The 26,554-nt window shown below is 41.3% G+C and overlaps 2 protein-coding genes across 10 annotated transcripts in view; one reads left to right on the top strand and one right to left on the bottom strand.

Annotated features, from left to right (window-relative positions):
• Nucleotides 1-679: 679 nt before the first annotated feature.
• ankra2 (ankyrin repeat, family A (RFXANK-like), 2) lies at nucleotides 680-24,221 on the bottom strand. 3 transcript variants are annotated; one of them, XM_035775680.2, is made up of 9 exons: nucleotides 24,071-24,221; nucleotides 15,225-15,628; nucleotides 14,918-15,076; nucleotides 14,704-14,769; nucleotides 14,397-14,494; nucleotides 5,200-5,325; nucleotides 5,007-5,073; nucleotides 4,649-4,729; nucleotides 680-3,852 (listed from the first exon to the last, which is right to left on the bottom strand). In XM_035775680.2, exons 2-9 carry the CDS (start codon nucleotides 15,505-15,507, stop codon nucleotides 3,797-3,799), a joined length of 936 nt encoding a protein of 311 aa, XP_035631573.1. In that variant the 5' UTR covers nucleotides 15,508-15,628; nucleotides 24,071-24,221; the 3' UTR covers nucleotides 680-3,796. The 3 variants fall into 3 exon arrangements, with proteins under 3 accessions (XP_035631573.1, XP_035631572.1, XP_035631571.1); XM_035775679.2 differs by lacking the exon at nucleotides 24,071-24,221 and adding an exon at nucleotides 23,205-23,325; XM_035775678.2 differs by lacking the exon at nucleotides 24,071-24,221 and adding an exon at nucleotides 16,259-16,412.
• Nucleotides 23,373-26,554, top strand: part of arhgef28a (Rho guanine nucleotide exchange factor (GEF) 28a) — a 136,114-nt gene continuing 132,932 nt past the window's right edge. For 5 of the 7 annotated variants that reach the window (XM_052525433.1, XM_052525435.1, XM_052525437.1 and 2 more), the window contains exon 1: nucleotides 23,373-23,622. The gene's annotated coding sequence lies outside the window, so the exon portion shown is untranslated. The remainder of the gene's footprint in view (nucleotides 23,623-26,554) is intronic. The other 2 variants (XM_052525439.1, XM_052525438.1) reach the window with 1 other exon arrangement.

The raw sequence follows: 26,554 nt of genomic DNA on the forward strand, positions 1-26,554 counted from the left end.
ATCTGTTCTGTTGCGACACAGCATTCCACATTTCTTATAGAAGCAAAATTAGCACAAAAACTGTTTGTCGGAAGTTTCATGAAATGGGTTTCCATGGCTGAGCTGCCACACAAGCCTAAGATCACCATGTACAATGCCAAGCGTCAGCTGGATTGATGAAAAGCTCGCCGTCGTTGGACTCGAGCAGTGGAAACACGTTCTCTGGAATGATGACTCGAGCTTCACCAACTGGCAGTCTGACGGACAAATCTGGATTTGGGGGATGCCAGGAGAACGCTACCTGCCTGAATGCTTAGTGCCAACTGTGTGTAGTTTGAGGAGGAATAATGGTCTGGTGCTGTTTTTCATGTTTTGGGCTCCTTAGTTCCATTGAAGATACATTTTATCGCTATATCATACAAAGACAGCCCTGACCTCAACCCCATCAAAAACCTTTTGGGATGAATTGGAACGCCGACTGCGAGCCAGGCCTACTCGCCCAACATCAGTGCCTGACCTCACTGATGCTCGTGGCTGAATGGAAGCAAGTCTTTGCAGCAATGTTCCAACATCTAGTGGAAAGCCTTCCCAGAAGAGTGGAGGCTGTTATAGCAGCAAAGGGGGGACCAACTCCATATTAATGCCCATGATTTTGGAATGAGATTTTCAGCTAGCAAGTGTCCACACACTTTTAGTCATGTAGTGTAACAACCCAGCAAATGACTTTATTTCAGAGATATGCAGCAAATGGTCAGATACTGTTACCTAAAGTGCACATAGTACATAAGACAGGAAAACACCATAAATAACATTAACATACTGTATACAGTACATGTATTGTTGAAGGCTTTTAGACCAGCAAAGGGGGGACCAACTCCATATTAATGCCCATGCTTTTCAACTGTCCAAATGACTTGCATCTGTGCATTACACCTGGTAAAAGGGATAAACCAAGCCACCAATTCCTATAATAGTGTTAGATACCACTGTGAAAACAATATTTTTTGTGAAATGTTTCAATTTGTCATAATATTGGTAGCAACAAAGTCTTTGTGGAAATCCATTGCAATTCAAGTCGACTACAAAATCTATAATGCACTGCTCTCTGGGGTGGTTAGCTAATGTATCTACACACTATAATACCTACAGTTGAAGTCGGAAGTTTACATACACCGTAGCCAAATACATTTAAACTCAAATTTTCAAAATTCTTGACATTTAATCCTAGTAAAAATTCCTTGTCTTAGGTCAGTTAGGATCACCACTTTATTTTAAGAATGTGAAATGTCAAAATAATTGTAGAGGGAATGATTTATTTCAGCTTTTATTTATTTCATCACATTCCCAGTGGGTCAGAAGTTTACATACACTCAATTAGTATTTGGTAGCATTGCCTTTAAATTGTTTAACTTGGGTCAAATGTTTCAGGTATCCTTCTGTAACGGATGTGAAACGGCTAGCTTAGTTAGCGGTGTGCACTAAATAGCGTTTCAATCGGTTACGTCACTTGCTCTGAGAACTTGAAGTAGTAGTTCCCCTTGCTCTGCAAGGGCCGCGGCTTTTCAATGTAACAGTATAATTTTAAACCGTCACCTCGCCCATACCCGGGCACGAACCAGGGACCTTCTGCACACAACGACAACAGTCAGCCTCGAAGCATCGTTACCCATCGCTCCACAAAATTTCGCACCAAAGTACGTTCAGGCCTAGTGGTAAGAGCATCGGACTAGTAACCGGAAGGTTGCAAATTCAAATCCCCGAGCTGACAAGGTACAGATCTGTCGTTCCCTTGGCCGTCATTGAAAATAAGAATTTGTTCTTAACTGACTTGCCTAGTTAAATAAAAGGTAAAATAATAAATAAAAATAAGTTTGAAAAAAGTGACAAACTGACATGTTTTCATTTTCGTAAAAAACAAGGAGATGACGACATACATGGCAGCTCTGCTTCTAGCTCCAAAGCAACTTTGTTTTGTTAGATACTACTGCACTGGAGCTATGAACACAAGCATTATGTGCATGTGACCAATACAATTTTATTTGAGTGCCTTTGACTTGACGGCATGCACTTGCGCGAGGCACAACCCAATAACGTGTTTCTGCGCATGAGCTTAGGTAGTCAAGTGGTATCAAGGATTTTATCGGAGAACCAGTTTCTGCCCATCTTTTACTGTAGTCTTTATTGTAGCTATGATGCATTACTGTTTTCCTGTGTTTAATATATCTTTTCACATTGAGGTCAGAATAATACTGTGAAAATTATGCAATTGTTGTGTAAGAGTTGTTTGAAAAGACTACCTGAAATTTCAGCCTGTTTTGGTGGAATGGAGTTTTTGCCTGCATATGACATCACCAGGCAGTAAATCCATTAATGGAATAAGAAGTAGTTCCAAACCTCTCTGCCAATAACGTCTAGTTTCCCACTCCCCACTTAGATTACTCCCAGACAGTCCTAGCAACATTTTTGCTTGAGAAAGTGCTCTTGTTTAAGCTGTTTCTTTTTTTTACCATTTTGATTGAAGAGGATGCGCACAGTGCAACAATATGATGAAGTGTGAATATTTCTGCCACCCACACACAGGAAAACAGTTCCAAATAAATGACATTATTACGTGTTCCACCACTCATGTTATTTACATGTTTACATGTTATTTCCATGTGGGCTCTATGTCGGTAAAACCTCCCGCTCTCTCAAACAGAGAATTAGTGAACATAGAAGTTCAATCAGGAGAAACGACAGGGATTATCCAGTCGCAGTACACTTTTAATGACCTTTCTACCTTAGATTTTGTGGCATAGAGAAAGTTAAGATATCAGACAGGGGAGGTGATATTAATAATACTCTGAGTAAAAGAGAATGTTTTGGGATTTTCACCTTCCAGACATTATTTCCTAAAGGACATAATGATGAAATGCCTATGTATGTTATGAATTTGAACATGAATTATGTGCCTATTTAAGATTACGCTGATGTTTTTCCTACGATGTAATGATTAATGAAAACTTGCTATGTCCTCATTGTGGTTTTACAGACGTGTTTAAGATGTAATATTCATGAAATGCACATTATTATATTTGGTAGCATTTATTTGTTTTTCCTTTGCCTCCAACCCATTTTGATGTGAGGAACGGATGTGGGTGGGGCCAGGTCTACATAAGGGTGCTAATTTAAAATAAAATAACAAAAGCTCTGACGGGGGCCGTGAGGCAGATACGTTAGCTTATTAAATATCAGTGATACTATCAAGAGCAGTGATACTATCAAGAGCAGTGTGCGGTTTCTTTTTTCCTTGAAAACAACTCATTTGCTCCAATGTAAGTCAGTCATAAACAAAAACAAATTAAAACATTTTACCTACAGAAGCATCCACACATTTTTCCCAAAGCAATCCATTTGACCTACTTAATTTCATCCCAACTTTATAGTGTTTACCCGTTACATGAGCAAAATTCTCAAATGAAAATTGTGCACTTTAACTTTCACAAAAATCTTCCATTTATATCAATGCATGATTAGAGCAGACGTTCGAGTTTAAGCACTACTTTTACATTAGCATTTGGCTCAAAACTTATTTACATCATAACAAACTAAACTCAAAGAAAAGGGCATCTAGCCAGAACGGTGGCCTGAAACATTTGAGTTGCATGTCTCCATAAATACTCACATGCTTCATCAAAACCATTCACACCTGTGCTTCACCCTAACAGATAAGTCTCAACATGATCCACAATCATCCTCAGCCTTAATTCTTTTTTCTTTATGGTGTCCACTGTATTTCCATTCACAGGCAGTCCCTCTTGTGCCCCAGGTTAAAGGGTTACTCTCTGATCCCCATCAGCAGCTTCAGTAAGTGGGCCTCCATCACCTGTTGAACTGGTCAGAAAAGAGAGACATGTTTCAGCCATAGCCTACTACTGCACAGAGATATCATGCAGAAATTGAGGTTTTAGAAGTTAGAAAAAATGAAAAGCAAATGTCTGAAAGTTTGGTGAGTATTGAGCAAACAAAAAAGGCAAGTATCTGGTAGGGTTCATTAAATGTAAATAGGAATGCTAGTTAGTTAAAGCTATCCTCAAACTGAGAAAATATCATTGAATTACAGCGCCAAAATACCGGCATTTTAAACGTTAAATCTCTGTTCATACCATAGGACAAACATCCAAGTCATGAAATCTTAACAGCTACTGGGCTTATTTTGAGCATGGTTTGTAAAGTGGGATCTGATACCATAACAGATGATCCTTGGCATACACAGCACTATAATTTTAAAAAAAAACTTCTGATCCTAGTGGAACCAGTGGACCAGACTGTTAGAATCAGAGGAGATCCTGTTAAGATGGCCTCATTTGCATAATTGTATCAAAACACAGAAATCTGATTGTGGAAGAGGGGATGTGGGGGGGGCAAGGATTACTGTTATACACAGACTACAAGGAACTCACCAAATACCCTTGTATTTCTTTAAACATATTCCAAGATAGTAATCTCGCTGCACAATATCTTCATGAAAGTAGACCGGGAATAACACAAATGAATAAATGCTATATTTCCACTTTATGTATGTATGGCTAGACTACAAGACCTCTTTAGTCATGATATTTGAACTTGTTCTTCATGATGAGAAGTATATAGCCTAAATATGATCTGTATGAGATGCATATTTGTATACCATTCCTATGGCCCATTGCCACAGCCATATCCATAGCGTTGAAGCCAGAGTCAGACTCAATGGTGGGGTCGGCACCACTTTCTGTGACAGGAAAGGATGGAAGATGTCAGATTACAGACCTGCCTGGATCAACACAGCCTAAATATAAGCAATATATCTCATCAAAATCAGTGCAGACCAAGCTTTTAACACAACATATTGTCTCAGTTAATAAAAGTCATAGAATCATCATTCATCTAGAAATTGACAGTTGCCACCAATGCGGCTGGTTAGTACAGTAAGTCTGCTGAATGGAAGGTCAGTCAGGGCTTCATTTCTTACTGTACATGCTCCTGCCCCTCAGTCAGGCAGTTCTTACCTAGGAGAATTTCCACACAACGCAAATGGTTTCCATGGACAGCGTAGAGAACGGGAACCCCTCCGTTCTGAAACCGTAAGAGTGAAATCTTCAACAGGAACAAATGTTGCTCTATGATTGGTTTGACACACTGTACATTAAAATTAAGCCATACACAAGAATACAGATGAAAATCCTGATGTAACATTTCTACCCAGTCATATTCATTGACATCCACGCCACAGTCGATGAGCATCTTCACGATGTCTGTGTATCCCTTGCTGCAGGCCAGAGACAGAGCGCTCTCTCTGCCTTTAGCCAACAGGTTGGGGTCCGCTCCCTAAAGGAAGAGGACATGGAAGAGACCATTGGTGAGAAAAGCATCTGGGCTAAACGGATTCAACAATACATACTGCATACAGTATGTTAATGTTATTTGTGGTGTTTTCCTGTCTTATGTACATTTTAGGTAACAGTATCTGACTGTATGCTGCATATCTCTGAAATAGTTATTTGCTGGGTTGTTACATTACATCACCAAAAGTATGTGGACACCTTCTTGCCCAACATTTCATTCTAAAATTGTAGGCATTAATATGGAGTTGGTCCCCTCTTCGCAGCTATAACAGCCTCCACTCTTCTGGGAAGGCTTTCCACTAGATGTTGGAACATTGCAGCAGAGACTTGCTTCCATTCACCACAAGCATTAGTGAGGTCAGGCACTGATGTTGGGGTACGAGGTCTGGCTCGCAGTCAACGTTCCAATCCATCCCAAAGGTGTTTGATGGGGTTGAGGTTATGACTCTGTGCAGGCCAGTCAAGTTCTTCCACACCAATCTTGACAAACTATTTCTGTATGGACCTCGCTTTTGGTACTGGGGGATTGTCATGCTGAAACAGGAAAGGGCCTTCCCCAAACTGTTGCTACAAAGTTAGAAGCACAGAATCGTCTAGAATGGCATTGTATGCTGTAGCATTACAATTTCCCTTCACTGGAACTAAGGGGCCTAACCCGAACCATGAAAAACAGCCACAGACCATTAGTTCTCCTCCACCAAACTTTACAGTTGGCACTATGCATTCAGGCAGGTAGCATTCTCCTGGCATTCGCCAAACCAAGATCCGTCCATCGGACTGCGCCAGAGTCCAATGGTGGCAAGCTTTACACCAATCCATTCGACACTTGCCATTATGCATGGTGATCTTAGGCTTGTGTGGCTGCTCAGCCATGGAAACCCATTTCATGAAGCTCCCGACAAACAGTTATTGTGCTGACGTTGCTTCCAGAGGCAGTTTGGAACTCAGTATTGAGTGTTGCAAATGAGGATAGACAATGTTTACGTGCTTCAGCACTAGGCGGTCCCACTCTGTGAGCTTGTGTGGTCTACCACTTTGCGGCTTATCAATTGTTACTCCTAGACTTTCCACTTCACAATAACAGCACTTAGTTGACCAGGGCAGCTCTAGCAGGGCTGACATTTTACGAACTGACTTATTGTAAAGGTGGCATCCTATGGCATTGCCACGTTGAAAGTCACTGAGCTGTTCAGTAAGGTAATTCTACTGCCAATGTTGTCAATGGAGATTGCATGGCTGTGTGCTCCATTTTATACACTTGTCAGCAACGGGTGTGGCGGAAATAGCCAAATCCACTCATTTGAAGGGGTGTCCACATACTTTTGTATATACACCACTTCAAAAGTTGGAGGTCACTTAGAAATGTCCTTGTTATTGTTTTTAAAATAACATCAAATTGATCAGAAATACAGTGTAGATATTGTTAATGGTGTAAATGACAATTGCAGCTGCAAAATAGCAGATATTTTTATGGAATATCTAAATAGGCGTACAGAGGCCCTTTATCAGCAACCATCACGCCTGTGTTCCAATGGCATGTTGTGTTGGCTAATCCAAGTCTATCATTTTAAAAGGCTAATTGATCATTAGAAAACCCTTTTGCCATTAAGTTAGCACAGCTGAAAACTGTTGTTTCTGATTGAAGAATCAATAAAACTGTCCTTTAGACTAGTTGAGTATCTGGAGCATCAGTATTTGTGGGTTCGATTACAGGCTCAAAATGTCCAGAAACAGAGACTGGTGTTTTGCGGGTTCCATTTAATGAAGCTGCCAGTTGAGGACTTGTAAGGCATTAGTTTCTCAAACTAGACACGAATGTACTTGTCCTCTTGCTCAGTTGTGCACCAGAGCCTCCCACTCCTCTTTCTATTCTGGTTAGGGCCAATTTGCACTTTTCTGTGAAGGGAGTAGCTTCATTAAATAGTACCCTCAAAACACCAATCTCAACGTCAGTGAAGAGGCGACTCCGGGATGCTGGCTTTCTAGGCAGAGTTCCTCTGTCCAGTGTTTGTTATTTTGCCCATCTTAATATTTTATTTTTATTGGCCAGCCAGATTGGGCTTTTTCTTTGCAACTCTGCCTAGAAGGCCAGCATCCCTGTCGGACTTACGATTACTGATAGTTAGCTAATACGTCTAAGTAAATAATAAAGACGTAACTCAACTGTCTAGCTAACGTTATTGTTAGCTAGCCCAAGATAGGCCCGCTCTTGGGTGAACGAGAGCTGTTCTTTGCAACTCTGCCTAAAAGGCCACCATCCAGGAGTCGCCTCTTCACTGTTGACGTTGAGACTGGTGTTTTGCGGGTACAATTTAATGAAGCTGCCAGTTGAGGACTTGTGAGGCGTCCGTTTCTCAAACTAGACACTAATGTACTTGTCCTCTTTGGTTTTCTAATGATCAATTAGCCTTTTAAAATTATAACATTTGATTAGTTAACACAACATGCCATTGGAACACAGGAGTGATGATTGCTGATAATGGGCCTCTGTACACTATGTAGAAATTCCATAAAAAAAAAAAAAAGCCATTTCCAGCTACAATAGTCATTTACAACATTAACAATGTCTACACTGTATTTCTGATCAATTGTATGTTATTTTAATGGAAAGAAAAAAAGTGATTTTCTTTCAAAAACAAGGACATTTTATTTTTTATTTTTCTTGTTTCAAATATTTTTATTAAACACACACAAGAATGGTGTATAGGTATACATGACAGGTATACAATTCTTATCTAAACATAACAGAGCATACAGGAACAACAAGACCCAGAGTTCTGGGTGCAGAACAAATAATACAAAACACGACATACAAAACAAGGACACGTAGAAAGAAAGAGGGAAGATGTCCCCCCCCTCCCAACTGCTCAGGTGGCAGGGCCAGCACACGCTGCCCAAAGGTAGATTAAAATATTACAATTGAGAGTGCGTTAATAAGTACAAATTCACAGCGCCGACTCGTCCAAGTAGGAGAGGAAAGGCTGCCAGATTTGATCAAATGTTGATCATTTATTGTTCAGAATATATCTAATTCTTTCTAAGTGTACAGTGTTTGCCAATTCACTAAGCCATAATTTGGTAGAGGGCGCTTCCCTCCTTTTCCAAAACAACAAGATTATTTATTTTGCCGAGATGAGACCGTACGAGATTAGTTGTTTTTGGGGGTTGGTTAATCCGTTTAGGGACTCAGATACTCCCAGGATTTTCAGAAGCGGGTCTGGATCTATTGAAGTCTCCAAAACTTCAGAGAGGATCCTAAAAATTCCACACCAATAACCATGCAAGCTAGAGCATAGGGCAAAGCAGTGGAGTAGTGTGCCCTGCGCAGCCTGACATTTATCACATGTAGGGGATGTGTCAGGAAATATCCTATGCAGTTTAGTTTTGGAATAGTGTAATCTGTGTAATACCTTGAATTGTATGAGACGATGTCTGGAATTAATGGAGCATGTGTGGATATACTCCAAGCTCTCTTCCCAGTCTGCCACCGAGATGTCAGTCCCTAGTTCTTCCTCCCATTTTGCCTTGATGGCATCAGTAGAAGGTGTGCTAACAGATTGAAAAGCATCATATAGACGCGATATCAGTTTATCTGAGGTGGGGCATATTTTTATGCATCCGTCAAACATGGAAGGTTTATCATTCCCAAATGTTGGGAGGTGTTTTCTAACGTAGTCTCTAATTTGTAGGTATCTGAAAAAATTACTTCTGGGAAGATTATAAGTTTCCTTCAGCAACTCAAAGGAAGCAAAGGTCCCTTCTATGTATAAATCCCCTATGGTACTTATCCCCAACTCTCCCCATCGCTCAAAGGTGTTATCAAGGTTAGAAGGGGCAAAGGAGGGATTCCTGGCGACAGGGAGCATGAATGACATTGGTCTAAGCTCAAAGTGGACTTTAATTTGCTTCCAGATTCGGACTGTGCTATGTATAATAGGATTGTTACAATAAAGTGACATCTCCAGATTGACAGGCGACAAAATCACAGCGCCAATAGAGAAGGGGTGACACTCCTCACGCTCCATACTAAGCCAGCTGGATGCCGGGAGTACGTCATCCAACAGAAACGTAACAACGCGGAGGTTTCGCGGCCCAGTAATAAAATATAACATTTGGGAGAGACAATCCTCCTTCCATCTTGGATTTACAGAGGTGTTTTTTACCTATCCTGTGTGTTTTATAATCCCAGATGAAAGGATTGATTATTGAGTCCAGTTGTTTATGAAAGGATTTAGGTATGAATACTGGGATGTTCTGATATAGGTAGAGCAGTTGTGGGAGGAAGACCATTTTAATGGCATTAATTCTTCAGAGCAGAGAAATTGGGAGAGTTCTCCAAAATAGTATGTTTGCTTTGAGTTTTTGTATCAGAGGGGAAATTCTCTTTAAATAGTAAGGAGTATTGTTTGGTAACTACAATTCCTAGGTAGGTAAATTTTTCTGAAGATAACTTAAATGGGAGATGTTCTAGCCAGGAGGAATTTTGCGACCGTATGGGCATTAATTCACTCTTGTTCCAATTTATTCTGCATCCCGAGAAGGTACCAAACAAATTGATCACATCAAGAATAGCTGGGATACTAGCCTGGGGTTCTGTTACATAGAGGAGGATGTCATCTGCGTATAGGGAGATCTTATTTAGAGTATCTTTAGTATTATAGCCGTGTATTGCTGCATGAGATCTAATCGTCTGAGCGAGCGGTTCGATAATTAGGGCGAAGAGCATAGGCGACAGCGCACAACCCTGCCTTGGCCCCTGTTGAGGTTAAATCGGGGCGACAATGATTGGTTAGTGAGTATTCTGGCACAGGGGTTCCTATATAAAAGCTGGATCCAATTTATGAACCTATCTCCAATATTACATTTCTGTAGGACCTTGAATAGATAGGGCCACTCAACTTGGTCAAAGGCCTTTTCGGCGTCAAGAGATAGGACATTTACATTTACATTTAAGTCATTTAGCAGACGCTCTTATCTAGAGCGACTTACAAATTGGTGCATTCACCTTATGACATCCAGTGGAACAGCCACTTTACAATAGTGCATCTAAATATTTTAAGGGGAGGGGGCGGGGGGTGAGAAGGATTACTTTATCCTATCCTAGGTATTCCTTAAAGAGGTGGGGTCCACGTTGGGTAACCTCTGAGAATACATAATATTGAAGAGGCGCCTGAGATTGAAGAATGAGTTTCTGTTAGGGATAAAGCCGGTCTGATCCGAATGGACCAATTTGCCAATTAAAGTGCTAAGCCTGTTAGCCAGAGTTTTTGCTCAAATCTTTTGGTCTGTATTAAGGAGAGATATTGGTCTGTATGACCCTACCTCTTCTGGATCTTTACCCTTCTTATGTATAACTGTAATGAACGCTTCATCCAAAGTAGAAGGGAGAGCTCCATCCTCATTGGCCTGAATCAACATTTTGTGCAGATAGGGGGAGAGCATGTTGCTGAATGTTTTATAGAATTCACCAGGGTATCCATCTGGGCCCGGGGTCTTGCCACTCTTTAGAGATTGAATTGTTTCTCGAATTTCATCAAGAGATATTTCCTTATTCAGGAAGTTAGAATCTTCCTGGTTCAGGGCAGGAAGATTACAGTCCTCCAAAAATGTTTGCATAATTAAGGGGTTAGGATCCACTTTAGATGTATATAGAGTCTCATAAAACTGCCGGAATCTGTCATTGATGTCTTTGGGGGAAGAGAGTAATTCCCCAGATGCAGATTTAACCCTGTGAATCATTCGGTCACTCACATTTTTTCAAAGTTGTCTGGCGAGTAATTTGTGTGGTTTGTCACCAAACTCAAAATATTTTTGCTTGGCATAGAGAATTTTTTTTAGCAATTTTAGCTGAGAGAATCTGATTTATATTCACATTTTAAGAGGTAATTTTTTTATGTTTCTCCATAGATGGGTGGCTAGAATTCTCCCTATCCAGTAAGTGAATTTGTCCCTCTAGTTCTTCCAGTTTTCCTGTTTTGCCTACTCCTGGCAGCCTGAAAGGAGATGATACAGCCTCTGAGATAAGCCTTCAGTGTTTCCCACAATAATGCTGGGGAGGTCTCTGTGTTGTTGGTATCAAAGAAAAATTGAATTTGGTCTTTAAGATATTCACAGAATGTTGGTTCTGTGAGGAGCTGAGGATTAAACCTCCAGACCCTCTCGTTTGGTACAATGTCACCCAATCTCAGGGAGAAGGTGAGTGGACTGTGGTCCGAGATTATAATATCATGATACCTCACATTACAGGTATAGGGGAGTAGTCTAGCATCCAACAAAAAGTAGTCAATTTAAGGTCCCCTCCAATGACCAGGTTAGTATGGGAGATATCTGGAATCAGGGCAAGGACTCGTTTGAAAAAAGAGGGGTTGTCAATGTTTGGCCGATAGATATTTAGTAGAGTTACTGAGGTAGAGTGGATTTCTCCTATTGCGATCACATACCGACCCTCTTTATCTGCAATAGTGGTTTTATGTAGAAAGGGAATTCCTTTCCGTACCAGAATCGCTGTGCCTCTCGTTTTGGCAGAGAAGTTAGAGTGATACACTTGCCCCACCCACCTACACTTAAGTCTGCTATGAAAGTTATTCTTCAGATGGGTTTCTTGCAAAAATATAATATCAGACGAGAGTGCTTTCAAGTGGGCTAGGACCTTGCCCCTCTTAATTGGTTCGTTTAAACCCTTGACATTCCAGGAAGTGAATGTAATCCTCGCCCTCCTCTCGTTTGTAGTTCCTATGGTGGCCTGCATACCATGTAACTTGATAAAAAGGTAAGAAAGCGCACCAAACCATCACGATCAGCATATGTAGCACCTACACCCGAGCAGTATCCAACCCACCCCTCCCCCTGCAAGCACCTTTACTTCCCACCCTGTTCCCCTAATTTCCCCAACACCCCCCCATCAACCCACATTTAACAGGCATGTACAAACAGGATAGAAAAATAAAAATAAGCACATTGTCTGGCCGATGCCAAAAAAGCACGGCGCGACCTCGAACCAGAGGTAAAACAATAATAAAATCCCAACTATACGTTCACCTCTCACTATCCTAGAACTTCTACTAACATATGAACTGAGGAGGCTCCCGCGAGTTAAGTGTTCAGTTAGCATCTAATAAACCTAAACCGAATAAGTTGCAACTTATTACGCATTTAAGCGTCATCCTGGGTCAATCCCAGAGATAAGCAAGATATAGCCTCAAGATAATATTGCTAAGCACTGCCGGCCAAAAAAATAAACCATCCGCAACCGACATAGTCAGCCGTACCTTTACATACTGTGGGTCAGGAGATCGGAACAAGGATTTGTTAAATTAAACGTTCCCCCCATTAAAAAAAAAAATTAAAAAAAAATATATATATATATATCTCCATATGCACACATACACATACAAACATTCATACCCCAGAATAACAATCTACACTGATTTAAAATATACACATACATAATACTAAAATGCTAAGAGAAAATAGTAATAAAGTACTAATAGTAATTATATGTACGCACACCTACACATACATAAGCACTACAGAGGGCTGGTGGGACTCTAGTCGGGAGAGAGGCAGAACGGCACAAAACATCAACTTGCTAACCAAGTGTCTGCCCCCTCCCAACCATCACCCCCAGTCCCCTGCAAGCAATAAATAAATGGTATGGTAGTAAGAGTAATGTAAGGATTGTAAAATAAATAACGAAACAAAAGTGTGGGAATATAAGTATATCCGTCCGAAGGTGTCAGTGATCAAACCTGGAAGTAAAAAAATATGCATCTCTGAGCACAGCCGGGATGAAAGTGAATTTAACGTTAAATGAGAGCTCTGATCGCCATCCATTGGTCTGCTCAGCGTCTTACATGCTCGGTAGCCCTTGTTGAGTCCGTTTAATATGTTTTCACCCAATATGGTATAGTATGGATTCGAGTCCATGAGCAGACCCTAACACGCAATAACAAGGCACCCTAACCTGTACGGGGGATTGGTGTATATCCCCGGATAAACTTCTCTGCGTCCAAAACCGAGGAGAGCCAAATCTTCTCACCGGAAGGCGGGGTAATTCTTAGTCTTGCAGGGAAGAGTAAGGCTGGGTGAAGATGGAGTTTGGTCATGACATCTCTGTAATCGGCGCGATGCTTTGCCACATCGGGCGCATAATCCTCATAGACACGGAATGGATGCCCTTTATGTGACCGGTTGCCCCTCATTCGAGCTTCACGCAGGATAAGATCCTTGGTCTTGAAACTGTGACAACAGATTATTACTGGGCGAGGACGTTGGCCCGGTCCAGGCACTGGGACAAGGGAGCGATGTGCGCGGTCCAGCTGGGGATCCGAATCCAAAACATCCGATCCCATTGCATCCTTCAATAGCTTGGCGAAGAAGTCGGTGGGGCGAGAGCCCGCCTCTATCCCCTCTGCCAGACCAACAACGCGAAGGTTATTACGTCTGGATCGGCCCTCCAGGTCCACCACTTTCACAGAAAGCCTCTGCACAGTATCCTGCAATGAAGTGCATAGCTTCTCTAACTCGTCGATCCTACCAGCGTTGAATTCAGAAGCTTTCTCAAGGTCCACAATACTCTGGCCATGCGAAGCGACCGTTCGAATGATGCTCTCGATTTTGGTGTCCAGTTCAGCAATAGTGGCCTTAAGATCCTCAGCTATAGCAACACGTAGCTCCCCCAAAGCCCGGGTAAGTTCTGTAAGTGTCACGTTGTTGCATGTGCCTCCCGCCATGTCTGTCTCGTTGTTTAGTGGGGAGTAGGCCTCCGCTGTGGATTTATTGTCCTTTGGTCGCTTATTACTCTGCATTTTCATATAAAAAGATACAATCTTGTATTAGAAAGAAACATTTGTTGTAAAAAGTGCCATAAAGTAGGTTAAATTAGATTATTTAGCAAAAAAGTTGCAGGAGCCTCTCACGCACAGCCGTTCACTTCAACATGCTAGCTCCGCCCGTCCTGAGGCTGGTAATTCTCAAAACAAGGACATTTCTAAGTGACCCCAAACCTTTGAACGGTAGTGTATAGTGCATGTCTCAACATGTTATTGTTCTTACGTTCTGGAGCAGGAACTCTACGACAGCTATCTGTCCGTGTGCTGCGGCCCACATCAGGGGGGTGAAGCCTTCCTCATCCTGCAGGTTAATCACTGTCTCTACAGCGATACAAACATCAAAGCGGTCAGTAACATGTTTCACATATTTCTAGTCAACCTGTGAAGCCCTTTATAGACATTTGAGTAAATGTTATTCTTATCTTACCAACTGTTAATTATGTGACTGTTCATTGTTGTAACAAGCCCAACATCAATATACCATTAACAAACAGATATAAATACAACTCCACCCTGAGGGACATTGTCACCTTGTTCAATCCTGCTGGCCAAGAACACCATTTCTCCCTGTGCTGCCAGCTGGTGAATGGACAGGGCTGGAAAGAAGGCATAAGTCACATGTCAGAGGTCAAGCAGCCATAATTCAATGTTAGAGTCAAGTACATTTTAAGTTGTAGTCTACGTTTAAGAGGGTAAGTGACATGTGACAAACTTTTTTAGTTTAGGATGAGCTCAGGTACTTACAGTGGACTAGAAGGGGAGTGGAGGACACCTCGTTTCCACGGTGCTTGTTGGTGAGTGTTGTCGACTGTTTGATGGGGGAGAAGTGTTTGGTGGTGGATGGGGTGTAAACATGACGCACTTGTATCCCTGGTGAGGGCGACGTCTGAATATTACACTCGGCTGAAAGAGGCAAAAGAGATATAGCAGCAACCATCAGCTCAGCTCAATTGAGGAGCAAAATATCTCCTCTGATTTTCTGGGGTCAAATATGGAAATCACATTGTAATACAAATAAAGAGTGCATCAACACTTGGTAGTCAGTTGGTACCTTTAAATAAAACAGACGCCACCTCCAAGTCGGAATTGACCTGGTCCTGGATGTTTTTGCTGTCCTCCTCGTTGAGCGACTTGACGAACCTTGAGCACACGTTCATATCAAAGCGGTTGGGCAGGATGAACTTGATCCCCATGGCCACGTTCTGTGCACCTGTGTCGTCCACACTCCCACCCGGGTGTTCCGACTTGATGTTGCTCATATCTGGCATCACACATATCCCCTCCATCTCTTCGGAGACCGAACTGGTCCTACCTGCTACTGAACCTGTGTCCATGACCGAGGCAGTGGCACAGTGAGTCAGAGGGTCAACTCTGCGCTGGGTGGATCTGATCTATCTGGTAAATAAACGCTTTGATCACCACATCCGGTCTCCAATAGAAGATGCGTCTAAAAGCCTTGAATGGATACAAAAGCAATATCAGAATGTTGTAAAGTTAATTCAAGTTAGTGTGTGCCTATGCCATCAATTTAAGCATGTAAAGCTGATCTCTTTTGTAAAAAAAATAAAATGTAATACTACAACAATCATGAATTACTACTGTCTAAGTGTCAACAATGAAAATAAAAATGGGTAACGTTAGTGATGTTATGCATAAATCCAACAGGAGAGAGTGGGGTTGTAAGTTAACAGACAATGATCATTCCTAAATAACAACATGCGTGTACAAACAAGGTCGAAAGCTTATATTCCGCATCAGTTGAGACTAGCATGTCTATGCAACTTGCTAGCTTTAAAAGAGCTAGCTAGCTAATTCTTGGACCTTCAACCAAATTCTGTTCGACTTACGAAACCCAACTGTCTAGCTAACGTTATTGTTAACTAGCCCAAGATATGCCCTCTTGGGTGAACGAGAGCTAACTAGCTAACCAAGTCTGATGTATTTCTGGCTTAGTGTTAGCTAGCTAGCATGGTTAGCTAGCTAACAGACCCAGCAGAATCCCTTACAAGCAAACTAACGTACTGATTACAAGCACAAATGAAACCGTAGTAAGGTGAGTCACAATAATACATAATGATATCTTACCTAGTAACACATTGTGTAATGTTCGCCGGTGTTGCAACGATTTGACAGCTGGCTTTGTGCTTGTTTTGATGTTTATCGCGCATGAGCAGTTTCTTCAGATCAATGTTTTTTTTCTCCACATGTGACAGATTTAATTGTAAAGGTATGGGTGAACGATGCTATTCAGAAAACAATTATTTATTCAAGTGAAAGACCTATTAAAACAGATTTTTGTATTTTAACTTAAATTAATGGATGAATTGGTTAAATGAATTACACAAAAATAACTCCACCTCTAAATTAGATACAGGCTACAGACTACAAATGTGGGTAGAATATTGATATTTCCAAAAGGCCCCATGTAGGCCTATGCATCAAAATCGTTGAGGCCTTGGGGACCTGTGTTTTTACCTGTGTCAGTGCCAAAAACCTGAATCATGTTGAATTAAAGTTACCGTGACATTTTGCAGTGTTTGTTTAATCCCTTTCAATACAAAATGTTGAATAATAGATTGGGCTACACTCACACCGGTTACACTGCTGTGAGACTAGAGATCAGTTTGGTCAAATGCTAAAAGTTGGTTTATGCAAAGTTATTTTTCCAAGTCCACAGGTTCTTTAGAACAATAATTACATATTTTCACTGACCTACATGTATCAAATTAAATGTTTCATTATTACATTTATCAAGGAAAATAGAACCAGGCAGAAGTGTGGTAGGTGTTTATTTAATCTTTGATTTGTTAAATGTTATGTTGCTAATTTCATCCTAAAATGGAGTGGGAAAGGTACAGTATGTATAAATGTATATGGTACCATTCAGATCAAATTAAAACATGCATTGACCTAGCTTGCTATTTTAAGTGTTTCCTTTGTGCTGTAAAATCTGTTCATCTTGCCATTTGAAGTGTGTAATTTCTGCTTGAATAATCCGGAATTACGCATTTGTTTGAGGCGGTCAGAGGTTCCCCTTCACTGGTCAAAGTTGCAAAATGCTCATCTGATTTAGGGGGATATGACAAATATTTCACTCTAATCTGTCAAGTCCTGCCTTAGAGTGTATGCTTAAATTAACCACTGTTCACTTTTGTTTTTGTCCAGGTGTTTTTACAGCCAGACCCCTGTCCGGATCAGGGAATTTGGGGCACATCTCTCTATTCCAACCGCTAGTATTTACTATGCATTTGGCAGCGATTACAGCCTTGAGTCTTCTTGGGTATGGCGCTACAAGCTTGGCATACCTGTATTTGGAAAGTTTCTCCCATTCCTTCTGCAGATCCTCTCAAGCCCTGTCAGGCTGGATGCACAGCTATTTTCAGGTCTCTCCAGAGATGTTCGATCAGTGTTCAAGTCCAGGCTCTGGCTGGGCCACTCAAGGACATTAAGGCTTGTCCCGAAGCCACACCTGTGTTGTCTTGGCTGTGTGTTTAGGGTTTATGTCCTGTTGGAAGGTGAACCTTCGTCTCAGTCTGAGGTCCTGAACACTCTAAAGCAGGTTGTGCTGCCACCACCATGCTTCACTGTAGGGATGGTGCCAGGTTTCCTCCAGACATGACGCTTGGCATTCAGGCCAAAGAGTTAAATCTTGGTTTAATCAGACAAGATTATCGTGTTTCTCATGGTCTGAGAGTCTTTAGGTGCCTTTTGGCAAACTCAGAGTAGGCTGTCATGTACCTTTTACTGTGGAGTGGTTGCCGTCTGGCCACTACCATCTGGCCACTCCACCATAGAAGCCTGATTGGTGGAGTGCTGCAGAGATGGTTGTTCTTCTGGAAGGTTCTTCCATCTCCACAGAGCAACTCTAGAGTTTTATCAGTGTGACCATCAGGTTCTTGGTCACCTCCCTGACCAAGGCCCTTCTCACCTGATTGCTCAGTTTGACCGGATGGCCAGCTCTAGGAAGAGTCTTGGTGGTTCCAAACTTCTTCCATTTAAGAATGATGGAAGCCACTGTGTTCTCTGGGACCTTCAATGCTGCACACATTTGTTGGGTCCCTTCCCCAGATCTGTGCCTCAACACAATCCGGTCTTGGAGCTCTACGGACAACTCCTTCGACCTTATGGATTGGTTTTGGCTCTGACTTGCACTGTCAACTGTGGGACCTTATATAGATAGGTGTGTGCCTTTCCAAATCATGTGCAATCAATAGAATCAATAGAATTTACCACAGGTGGACTTTAATCAAGTTGTAGAAACATCTCAAGGATGATCAATGGAAACAGGATGCACCTGAGCTCAATTTAGAGTCTCATAGCAAAGGGTCTGAATACTTATGTAAATGTGATATTTCAGTTGTTAATACATTTGCAAAAATATATAAAAACCTCTTTTCACTTTGTCATTATGGGATATTATGTGTAGATTGATGTAGCAAAAAAAAGTAATACATTCTTAAGTAAGGCTGTAATGTAAGCAAACTGTGTAAAAAGTCAAGGGGTCAGAATACTTTCCGAACAACTTTGCTGAACAATTTACTAAATGGCCACCGGACTATTTCTATTTACATTGACCCCCCTCCATTTGTTTTGTACTCTGCTGCTACTCGCTGCTTATTATCTATGCATAGTCACTTCACCCCTACCTACATATAAAAATGACCTCAACCAATCTGTACCCCGCACATTGACTCGGTACCGGTACCCCTGACTACATGGATGTTATTGTTATTTTATTGTGTTAATTTTTATTATTTTTTACTTGAGTTTATTTGGTAAATATCTTCTTAACTCTTCTTGAACTGCACTGTTGGTTAAGGGCTTGTATTTCACGGTAAGGTCTGCACTTGTTTTATTCGGTGCATGTGACAAATAACGCTTGACTTGATATGGCTAGGGCACAATGCAGCTTACTTAGCTCATAAAATGTATGAATAATTGAATAACATTTTTGAAGAACATGGTTATTAGTTTTGGTCAGGGATCAATAGGCCTATAGACAAGAAGTATTATTGGATTTCTCTGTCTGTGGAAATCTGATTTGATACAAAGGATCAACAGCTAAATCAAGCAACTATCAACATATATCATATCACAGCTTTCTTTCTCTGGGTTGTTTATGTCTGAGTAATACAGATTGTTTTGAATGGTCATGGTGAATAGTTTGTTAACAACCCATTCTAGTCAGGTGTTTTGTCACAACAATGTCTGGGTGTTACTGGTATTACGCCTTCCTGAAACTAACTGTATGCAAATCACAAGACATATTAAATAGTCAATGACACATTCATTAGGCTACATAATTTCCTCTTAACCAGAAGATGCCTCTCTAGGAAAGTAAGCCATGGTAGATTTAATAGATCCGTTTCACCTTCTATTGAGTGTTGGTTGATGACTTAAATGGTTGACTTCTAATTTCTTATGTGGCCTTGCTTTCATTGTTTGTTTATTTTTAGGTCTGCAAAGCTGCTGCAAAGTGGAGATTTCCTGACTACATGATTAGGCTTTGCTGCTGTGCTGTATGAAAACGGTTTTCAAGCCCCTGGACTATTTATGCATTTCATTAGGCCCATAATCTCCACTATTGACATACATTAAGTAACCTCTAACCTGTTTGCTGTTTGTGCATACTTTCTCTTTCTACATGCTTACACACAAAGAAAGCAAATATTATAACAATGCACTCACAATGATGTATCACTGTAGTTTCACTTGAGGCCTCACACCTCCATTTAAAGTGAAAAACACTGTTCATCCAAGGCACATTGTGCATGTCTAAAGTAGAGATTACCACTACTTGAAAACTGATTACCCCTACATGAATGAAAAACATGAACTTTAGGTCAAAAGTCAACTATTTCATACACAATATATTCCATACACTTATAACATGCTGTCTGATCAATGAGAAAAGCCTTGTAGGTCTAAAATAAGTCTGAACACGAAAAATTGAGAATGAGAGAAATGGTTTCTTTTCCAGCCTTCTCTTCTATGAATAAAAATGTACAGTATCCCAAGAGAGATAGGGATAGCTTTTACACTGTTTCAATTCAGTTAATGAACCAATTGCACCATCACAGGATCCTCTTTTGTACTGTTGTTTAGTTGTCTGTTTTTTTTTCAGTCTCTAATGAGGGAGATCAGGGGTTGTGGCCTGCCACTGACGCAGTACGGGACACCAGGGGGTCAGCAGGATAAAAAGCCAATAGCATGGAGCAAATCACCTCGCTCCAAAATCTATGTCACTTATCACACGCAACTCAAGCCCGAGTCACCTTATTTCCCCAGCATGCGACGGACAGTCACACGATAAGTCTGCCCTCCTGCTGTGACCATAATTCATACACCTCACACCATCTACAGAATAGCCTACTGACTTGCATGTTAACTCAGCTAACATTTGAGTCATTTAGCAGACACGCTTATCTAGAGCAATTTGGGTTAAGTGCCTTGATCAAGGGCACAGTGACAGATTTTTCACCTAGTCGGCTCTGGGATTCAAACCAACAACCTTTTGGGTTACTGGCCCAACACTCTTAACCACTAGGCTACCTGCCGCTTAGCTATTGAAAGAAGGATGCCGAGTTAACCACACCCCTCTACCAGACTGAATGATGTCTAGTTAACCGCAACCCTCTACCTGACTGAATGATGTCTAGTTAACCGCAACCCTCTACCTGACTGAATGATGCAGAGTTAACCGCACCCCTCGACCAGACTAAATGTGTTACATCTGCCCCTGCCACGCCCTCTACTTCTCATCCGGTGTCTCCCTAACCTGCCGCCACACCCCCAGTGCTCTCTCCCTCTGTGTGGGTGTGTCTGATTGTGTGAGGGGAGACAGGTGTGCTGGAGTCAGAGCAGATCCCCACCAGCTGCAACCTGTTTCATAATCGAGACCTCTGCAAATACTCAGCCCTGCCACTTCTATGCTGTCAGATTATAGCCTCTGCTCAGTCAGTCTGCAGGGCAAGCCAGTTGTGCCTGCATAGAGCTTATTATCTTGTGGTGCCAGGTTTCCCTAACCTGATCCTGCTTTTCTCTCCACCACAGTTTAGTTCGCTCTGACTCCGGTCCCTGTCGCCAGTCCCATTGTCTCGTAAGTCCTGCTTCCCTGCCCTGGATTCCGCCTCGGACCTGCTTACCCTGCCCCTGCTTCCTTTGCACCAGCCGCAGCCTCAGTTCCTGGTTCCCTGCTACACGCCTGAGTATCCCATGGCCTGCAACCCCCCATCCATCACTTTTCAATAAATACCTCATCACTGTCTGCACTTGGGTTCACCTACTCCACCCCGCGTAACAGAATGATGTTAAATCTGATTATTGGTGCACACTCATGTATGTGTCTGGAAGATGCCACAACCACAATATACTGTGGATGTGTCAACAAAACCAACATTTTGCTGATGCAGAAACCAACTGGGACCCAGGCTAATAGAGAACTGTATTTTTTAAATAGTGTATGACAAATACATGTGAATAACATAAACATGTCTTAATTTATTTAACCTTAATAAAAAATAAAACATGTCAATGGATGTAAGATGAAGTTAAACTGATCTAAATGTAAGTTTTTACCCAAGGTCTTTACTCAAGGTTGTACCGGTGTTGGGTAAATGGGGGTATATCTGCAGCTAGGGCATTTGATCCCAGTATATGATGTCATCTAATGACCACTGGGGGACAGTAAAGACCAATTTGACATACCGGCACTTGAATCGAGTTCATGACGAGTAACTGAACTAAACTTTTTGCTATTGAACGTGTCTCATACAATGAGTTGGCAAATCTGATTGTACTAACAACATATGAAAGTGTAGTTTTGTCTTTAAACTAAAAATATTAAAAAAGTTATTTTTTCAGATGCTGGGTATAAGAGAAGCCTCTGAGAAAACAATGTATTATGCAGTATATGCAGTCATATGTCATCATATGCACATGTTGGCCTTTGGTAAAAAATAAAACTATTATTCTACAGGTAGCATATGAATCATGTTGCCTGCAGATGGCAGACCTTGTTAAGTCTAATCACCTTAATGAATTAAGTGTTGTCAGAGATGGAAGAGGAAGCGAGACACCCCACTCACTTTTTTTTCTGGTTCAATGAAAGTCAATAAACTAAGTAGACCAGACCCAGCTGCTATTGCATTAGTGTTTTTTCTCTCCAATGGTACACGGACTGAGTTAACTATCTTCATTTAGCCACCACCTTTGGTGTTGCCATACATTTCACACATTTCTTCATTAACTCAGCTGAATAATTGCTGCAGCCAATTTGGGTTACAAGCTATCCTCAATGGTACAACTGCAGTGGTCTCTGCCTGGTCTTCAACTGTTTCCCCAGCCCTCCTATGCGTTGTAGGATTACTCATAGGCTGATGTTAAATTATGGTTTTACTGCTGCTCCTGTTGCTGTTGCCTATGAACTGTAGCCTAAACTAAAGATATTCTCCATTCAATATTAGTTAATGGCTAAAGAGCAGGAAAGGCGGGCACTCCATTTGGTCTCCCTTTCATTTCCTCCCCTGTTGCTATGGGCACTAGTACGAGTATGACCTTGTATACACGAATGCAGCAACAAGTTAGTGGAGAACAGCAAGATATCTGTTTTCAGTATGGTTGGGGGTTGGAGGCTCCAAGACTGGTCACTTATAGTGGACCTTATGGAAGGCCAAGCAGAGCAATAGAAAGTGCAACATTCACTACCCATGCATATTTAGTGTTTTGGATTGCATACTCCTCCAGCTACACATGGAAATAAACTGTTCCATACAGATTCATTCTTATGTTATTACTTATTAATTAGGCTACCATTTTACCATGCAATAGGCTACTGTAACAAAACAACTGTATTTGGGAACAATTTTAACATTTTCAAAAGACTATTGTCTCTTCAGAAGGCAGTGATAAGGGAACCTATTATATTCAATACTATTATACTATTCTATTCTATTCTATTCTACTCTATTCTATTCTATTCTATTCTATTCTATGTACCTGGCAAACAGACGCCCACTCATCACAACCTCACCTGTGTATGAAAAGGGTTCTATCAAGTTGCGTCATTTCTCCCATCTCATCCAGGTCTGTGGACACGTGACGGTGTTATTGTGGCTCTCGCGGTGGACGGTGAACGGGCGAGGAGAGACCTGCCTCTTCACGGATAGAGGAGGGGCTGGACCGTGGCACGGGGTGGAGGGCAGGACGGATTGAACGAAGCCTGGCAGCCGTGCTTTGGAAAACCCACTTCTCCAATAATAAAGTTTGACTACATTCTTCTTACCGAACGGAAGACTTCACAGAATAGATTCGCTTATTTTTCTCCGTTTTTTTTTTACCATTGGGGAAATGATTAAACCATCAGACTTTTAGGAGAAAATACATTGGAAAGTGTCGCTCAACTTTCCACACAGGAAGCAAGGTCTAACTGCAGATTGCGGACGACTCAGGTAATGTCAAATCCGAGAACACTTGCGCTTTACACCTACTCTTGCAAAAAATATATCCAGACAATATCGAAACATAGCCTACACGTAGGCGATGTCTCTTTGTCAACATTGATGAAGGGATTCTTGAAAGGGATTCTTGAAAATAAGTCACTATTATCTAACATGTCTAAAAGTTGTTGAGCAGAGCAGAGGATAGGGGTACAAGATGAAGATGCTGAACGAACGTTACTTGCTTTCTGCATAGCTTTCTGATGCCACTCAAAATTCAAGCACTTCTCTTTCAATAGGACATTGTCATAGTTCAGCTGACTGCGTCTATAGAAGGATGATGTTGATGATACAATGCCTTATAAATACATGATCACACCTGTATAATAAAGTGTCGACTACTGCCGAGGTTGGGCTCCCTCTCTCTAGAGTCTAGTTCCTCTCAAAGTTTCTTCCATACCTCTGGAGTTATTTGTCACTGACATCCCGCGCTGTTCTTTCTGGGTACTTAGGTCCAACTAGGTTTTTGTTCATCACGTTGTAACGAATACAATACAATAACAAAAAAATGTGTCAGTTCCTAATGTATTGTTAGCGAAGGTCATTGGTTCCGTTAGCCTGGATAAGGATCCATGTCTGAGAGTGTGGTGAAAGTGTTTATAAGGCATTGTGTGTATTGTTGATTATCTAAGAGCTGTTTCACTTCCTCGTATGAAATGATATCCTGTTCGTGGCCTGGACTGACCTGGCGTGAGAAGGTTATTTTCCACATTCTCTGGTTCACTGGAGAGGAAGGAGGAGGAGGAGGAGGGGAGGGGAGGGGAGGGGTGATAGATGATAATGATTGTTTTATTTAGATAGGGAAAGGAGGTGTAGAAGAAGGATATGGACGAGGGGGAGGAGGAGGTGATAAGGATTTTTTTTTATTTTTTTTTATTTCACCTTTATTTAACCAGGTAGGCTAGTTGAGAACAAGTTCTCATTTGCAACTGCGACCTGGCCAAGATAAAGCATAGCAGTGTGAACAGACAACACAGAGTTACACATGGAGTAAACAATTAGCAAGTCAATAACACAGTAGAAAAAAAAATGGGCAGTCTATATACAATGTGTGCAAAAGGCATGAGGAGGTAGGCGAATAATACAATTTTGCAGATTAACACTGGAGATAAATGATCAGATGGGCATGTACAGGTAGGATATTGGTGTGCAAAAGAGCAGAAAAGTAAATAAATAAAAACAGTATAAAAACAGTATGGGAATGAGGTAGGTGAAAAAGGGTGAGCTATTTATAGACTATGTATGATTGTTTGATGTTTGAAGTTGGTGAGGGAGATAAAAGTCTCCAACTTCAGCGATTTTTGCAATTCGTTCCAGTCACAGGCAGCAGAGTACTGGAACGAAAGGCGGCCAAATGAGGTGTTGGCTTTAGGGATGATCAGTGAGATACACCTGCTGGAGCGCGTGTGGATGATGAGGGGAGGAAGGAAGAAGGAGGATGAGAGGGAGGAGGAGGAGGGGAATGGGGGGAGGAGGATGATGATGATGAGAGTGAAATGTTAGATGATTGTTTGATCTGTGTAGTTGTTCTGTCGGAAAATAGGTAGAATATTCTATTGAAACCTGCTCCTTAATAACATAAAATAGATAACGTTTCCACAACCATAAAATTCATCATATTTCCATATCAGATATCTTATAAAAGGCTGCAAAAGTGAGCTAATGGAGCACTTATGAGGAACACAAACAGTTAACCCGTAGTTTTAATAGGTTATACTGTCGACAAAAATCGAATCAAATCACATTTTATTCATCACATGCTTCGTAAACAACAGGTGGAGACTAACAGTGAAATGCTTACTTACATTACAGGCCCTGACCAACAATGCAGAGAGAAAGAAAATAGAGAAATAATAGAAAAGTTAAACAATTAATAATTCAAGTAATAATAAATGCACAACGAGTAATGATAACTTGGCTATATATACTGAGCAAAAATATAAACGCGACATGCAACAATTTCAAAGATTTTACTTAGTTACAGTACATATAAGTTAATCAGTCAATTGAAATAAATAAATTAGGCCCTAATCTATGGATTTCACATGACTGGGCAGGAGTGCAGCCATTGTTGGGCCTTGGAGGGCATAGGTCCACCCACTAGGGGGCCAGGCACAGCCAATCAGAATGAGTTGTCCCCAACAAAAGGGCTTTATTACAGACAGAAAAACTCCTCAGACGATCCCGCAGGTGAAGAAGCCGGATGTGGAGGTCCTGGGCTGGCGTGGTTACACTTGGTAACCAGTTTTGAGGTCAGTTGGACGTACTGCCAAATTCTCTGAAACGATGTTGGAGGCAGCTTATGGTGGAGAAATTAACATGACATTCTCTGGCAACAACTCTGGTGGATATTCCTGCCAATTGCACTCTCCCTCAAAACTTGAGACATCTGTGGCATTTAGTTGTGTGACAAAACGGCACATTTTAGAGTGGCCTTTTATTATTCCCAACACAAGGTAAACCTGTGTAATGACCATGCTGTTTAATAACCTTCTTGATATGCCACACCTGTCAGGTGAATGGATTATCCTGGCAAAAGAGAAATGCACAACGTTTGAGAGAATTAAGCTTTTTGTGTGTATGTAAAATGTACATGATTTTTTTTATTTCAACTCATGAAACATGGGACTGACACTTTATATTGCGTTTATATTTTTGTTCAGTGTACATGTGGTACCAGTACTGAGTCCATGTGCAGGGGTACGAGGCAGATACTGTATGTACATAACTAGGAATAAAGTGACAGATATGAAACAGTAGCAGCAGCGTATGTGATGAGATAAAAAGGTTAGAGCAAAAACAGTCAATGCAGATCGTCCGGGTAGCTATTTTGTTAACTATTTAGCTAATTGTTTAGCAGCCTTATGGCTTGGGGGTAGAAGCT

This window comes from Oncorhynchus keta, chromosome 9 (genome assembly GCF_023373465.1).
Source record: "Oncorhynchus keta strain PuntledgeMale-10-30-2019 chromosome 9, Oket_V2, whole genome shotgun sequence".
Classification (NCBI taxonomy): Eukaryota; Metazoa; Chordata; class Actinopteri; order Salmoniformes; family Salmonidae; genus Oncorhynchus; species Oncorhynchus keta.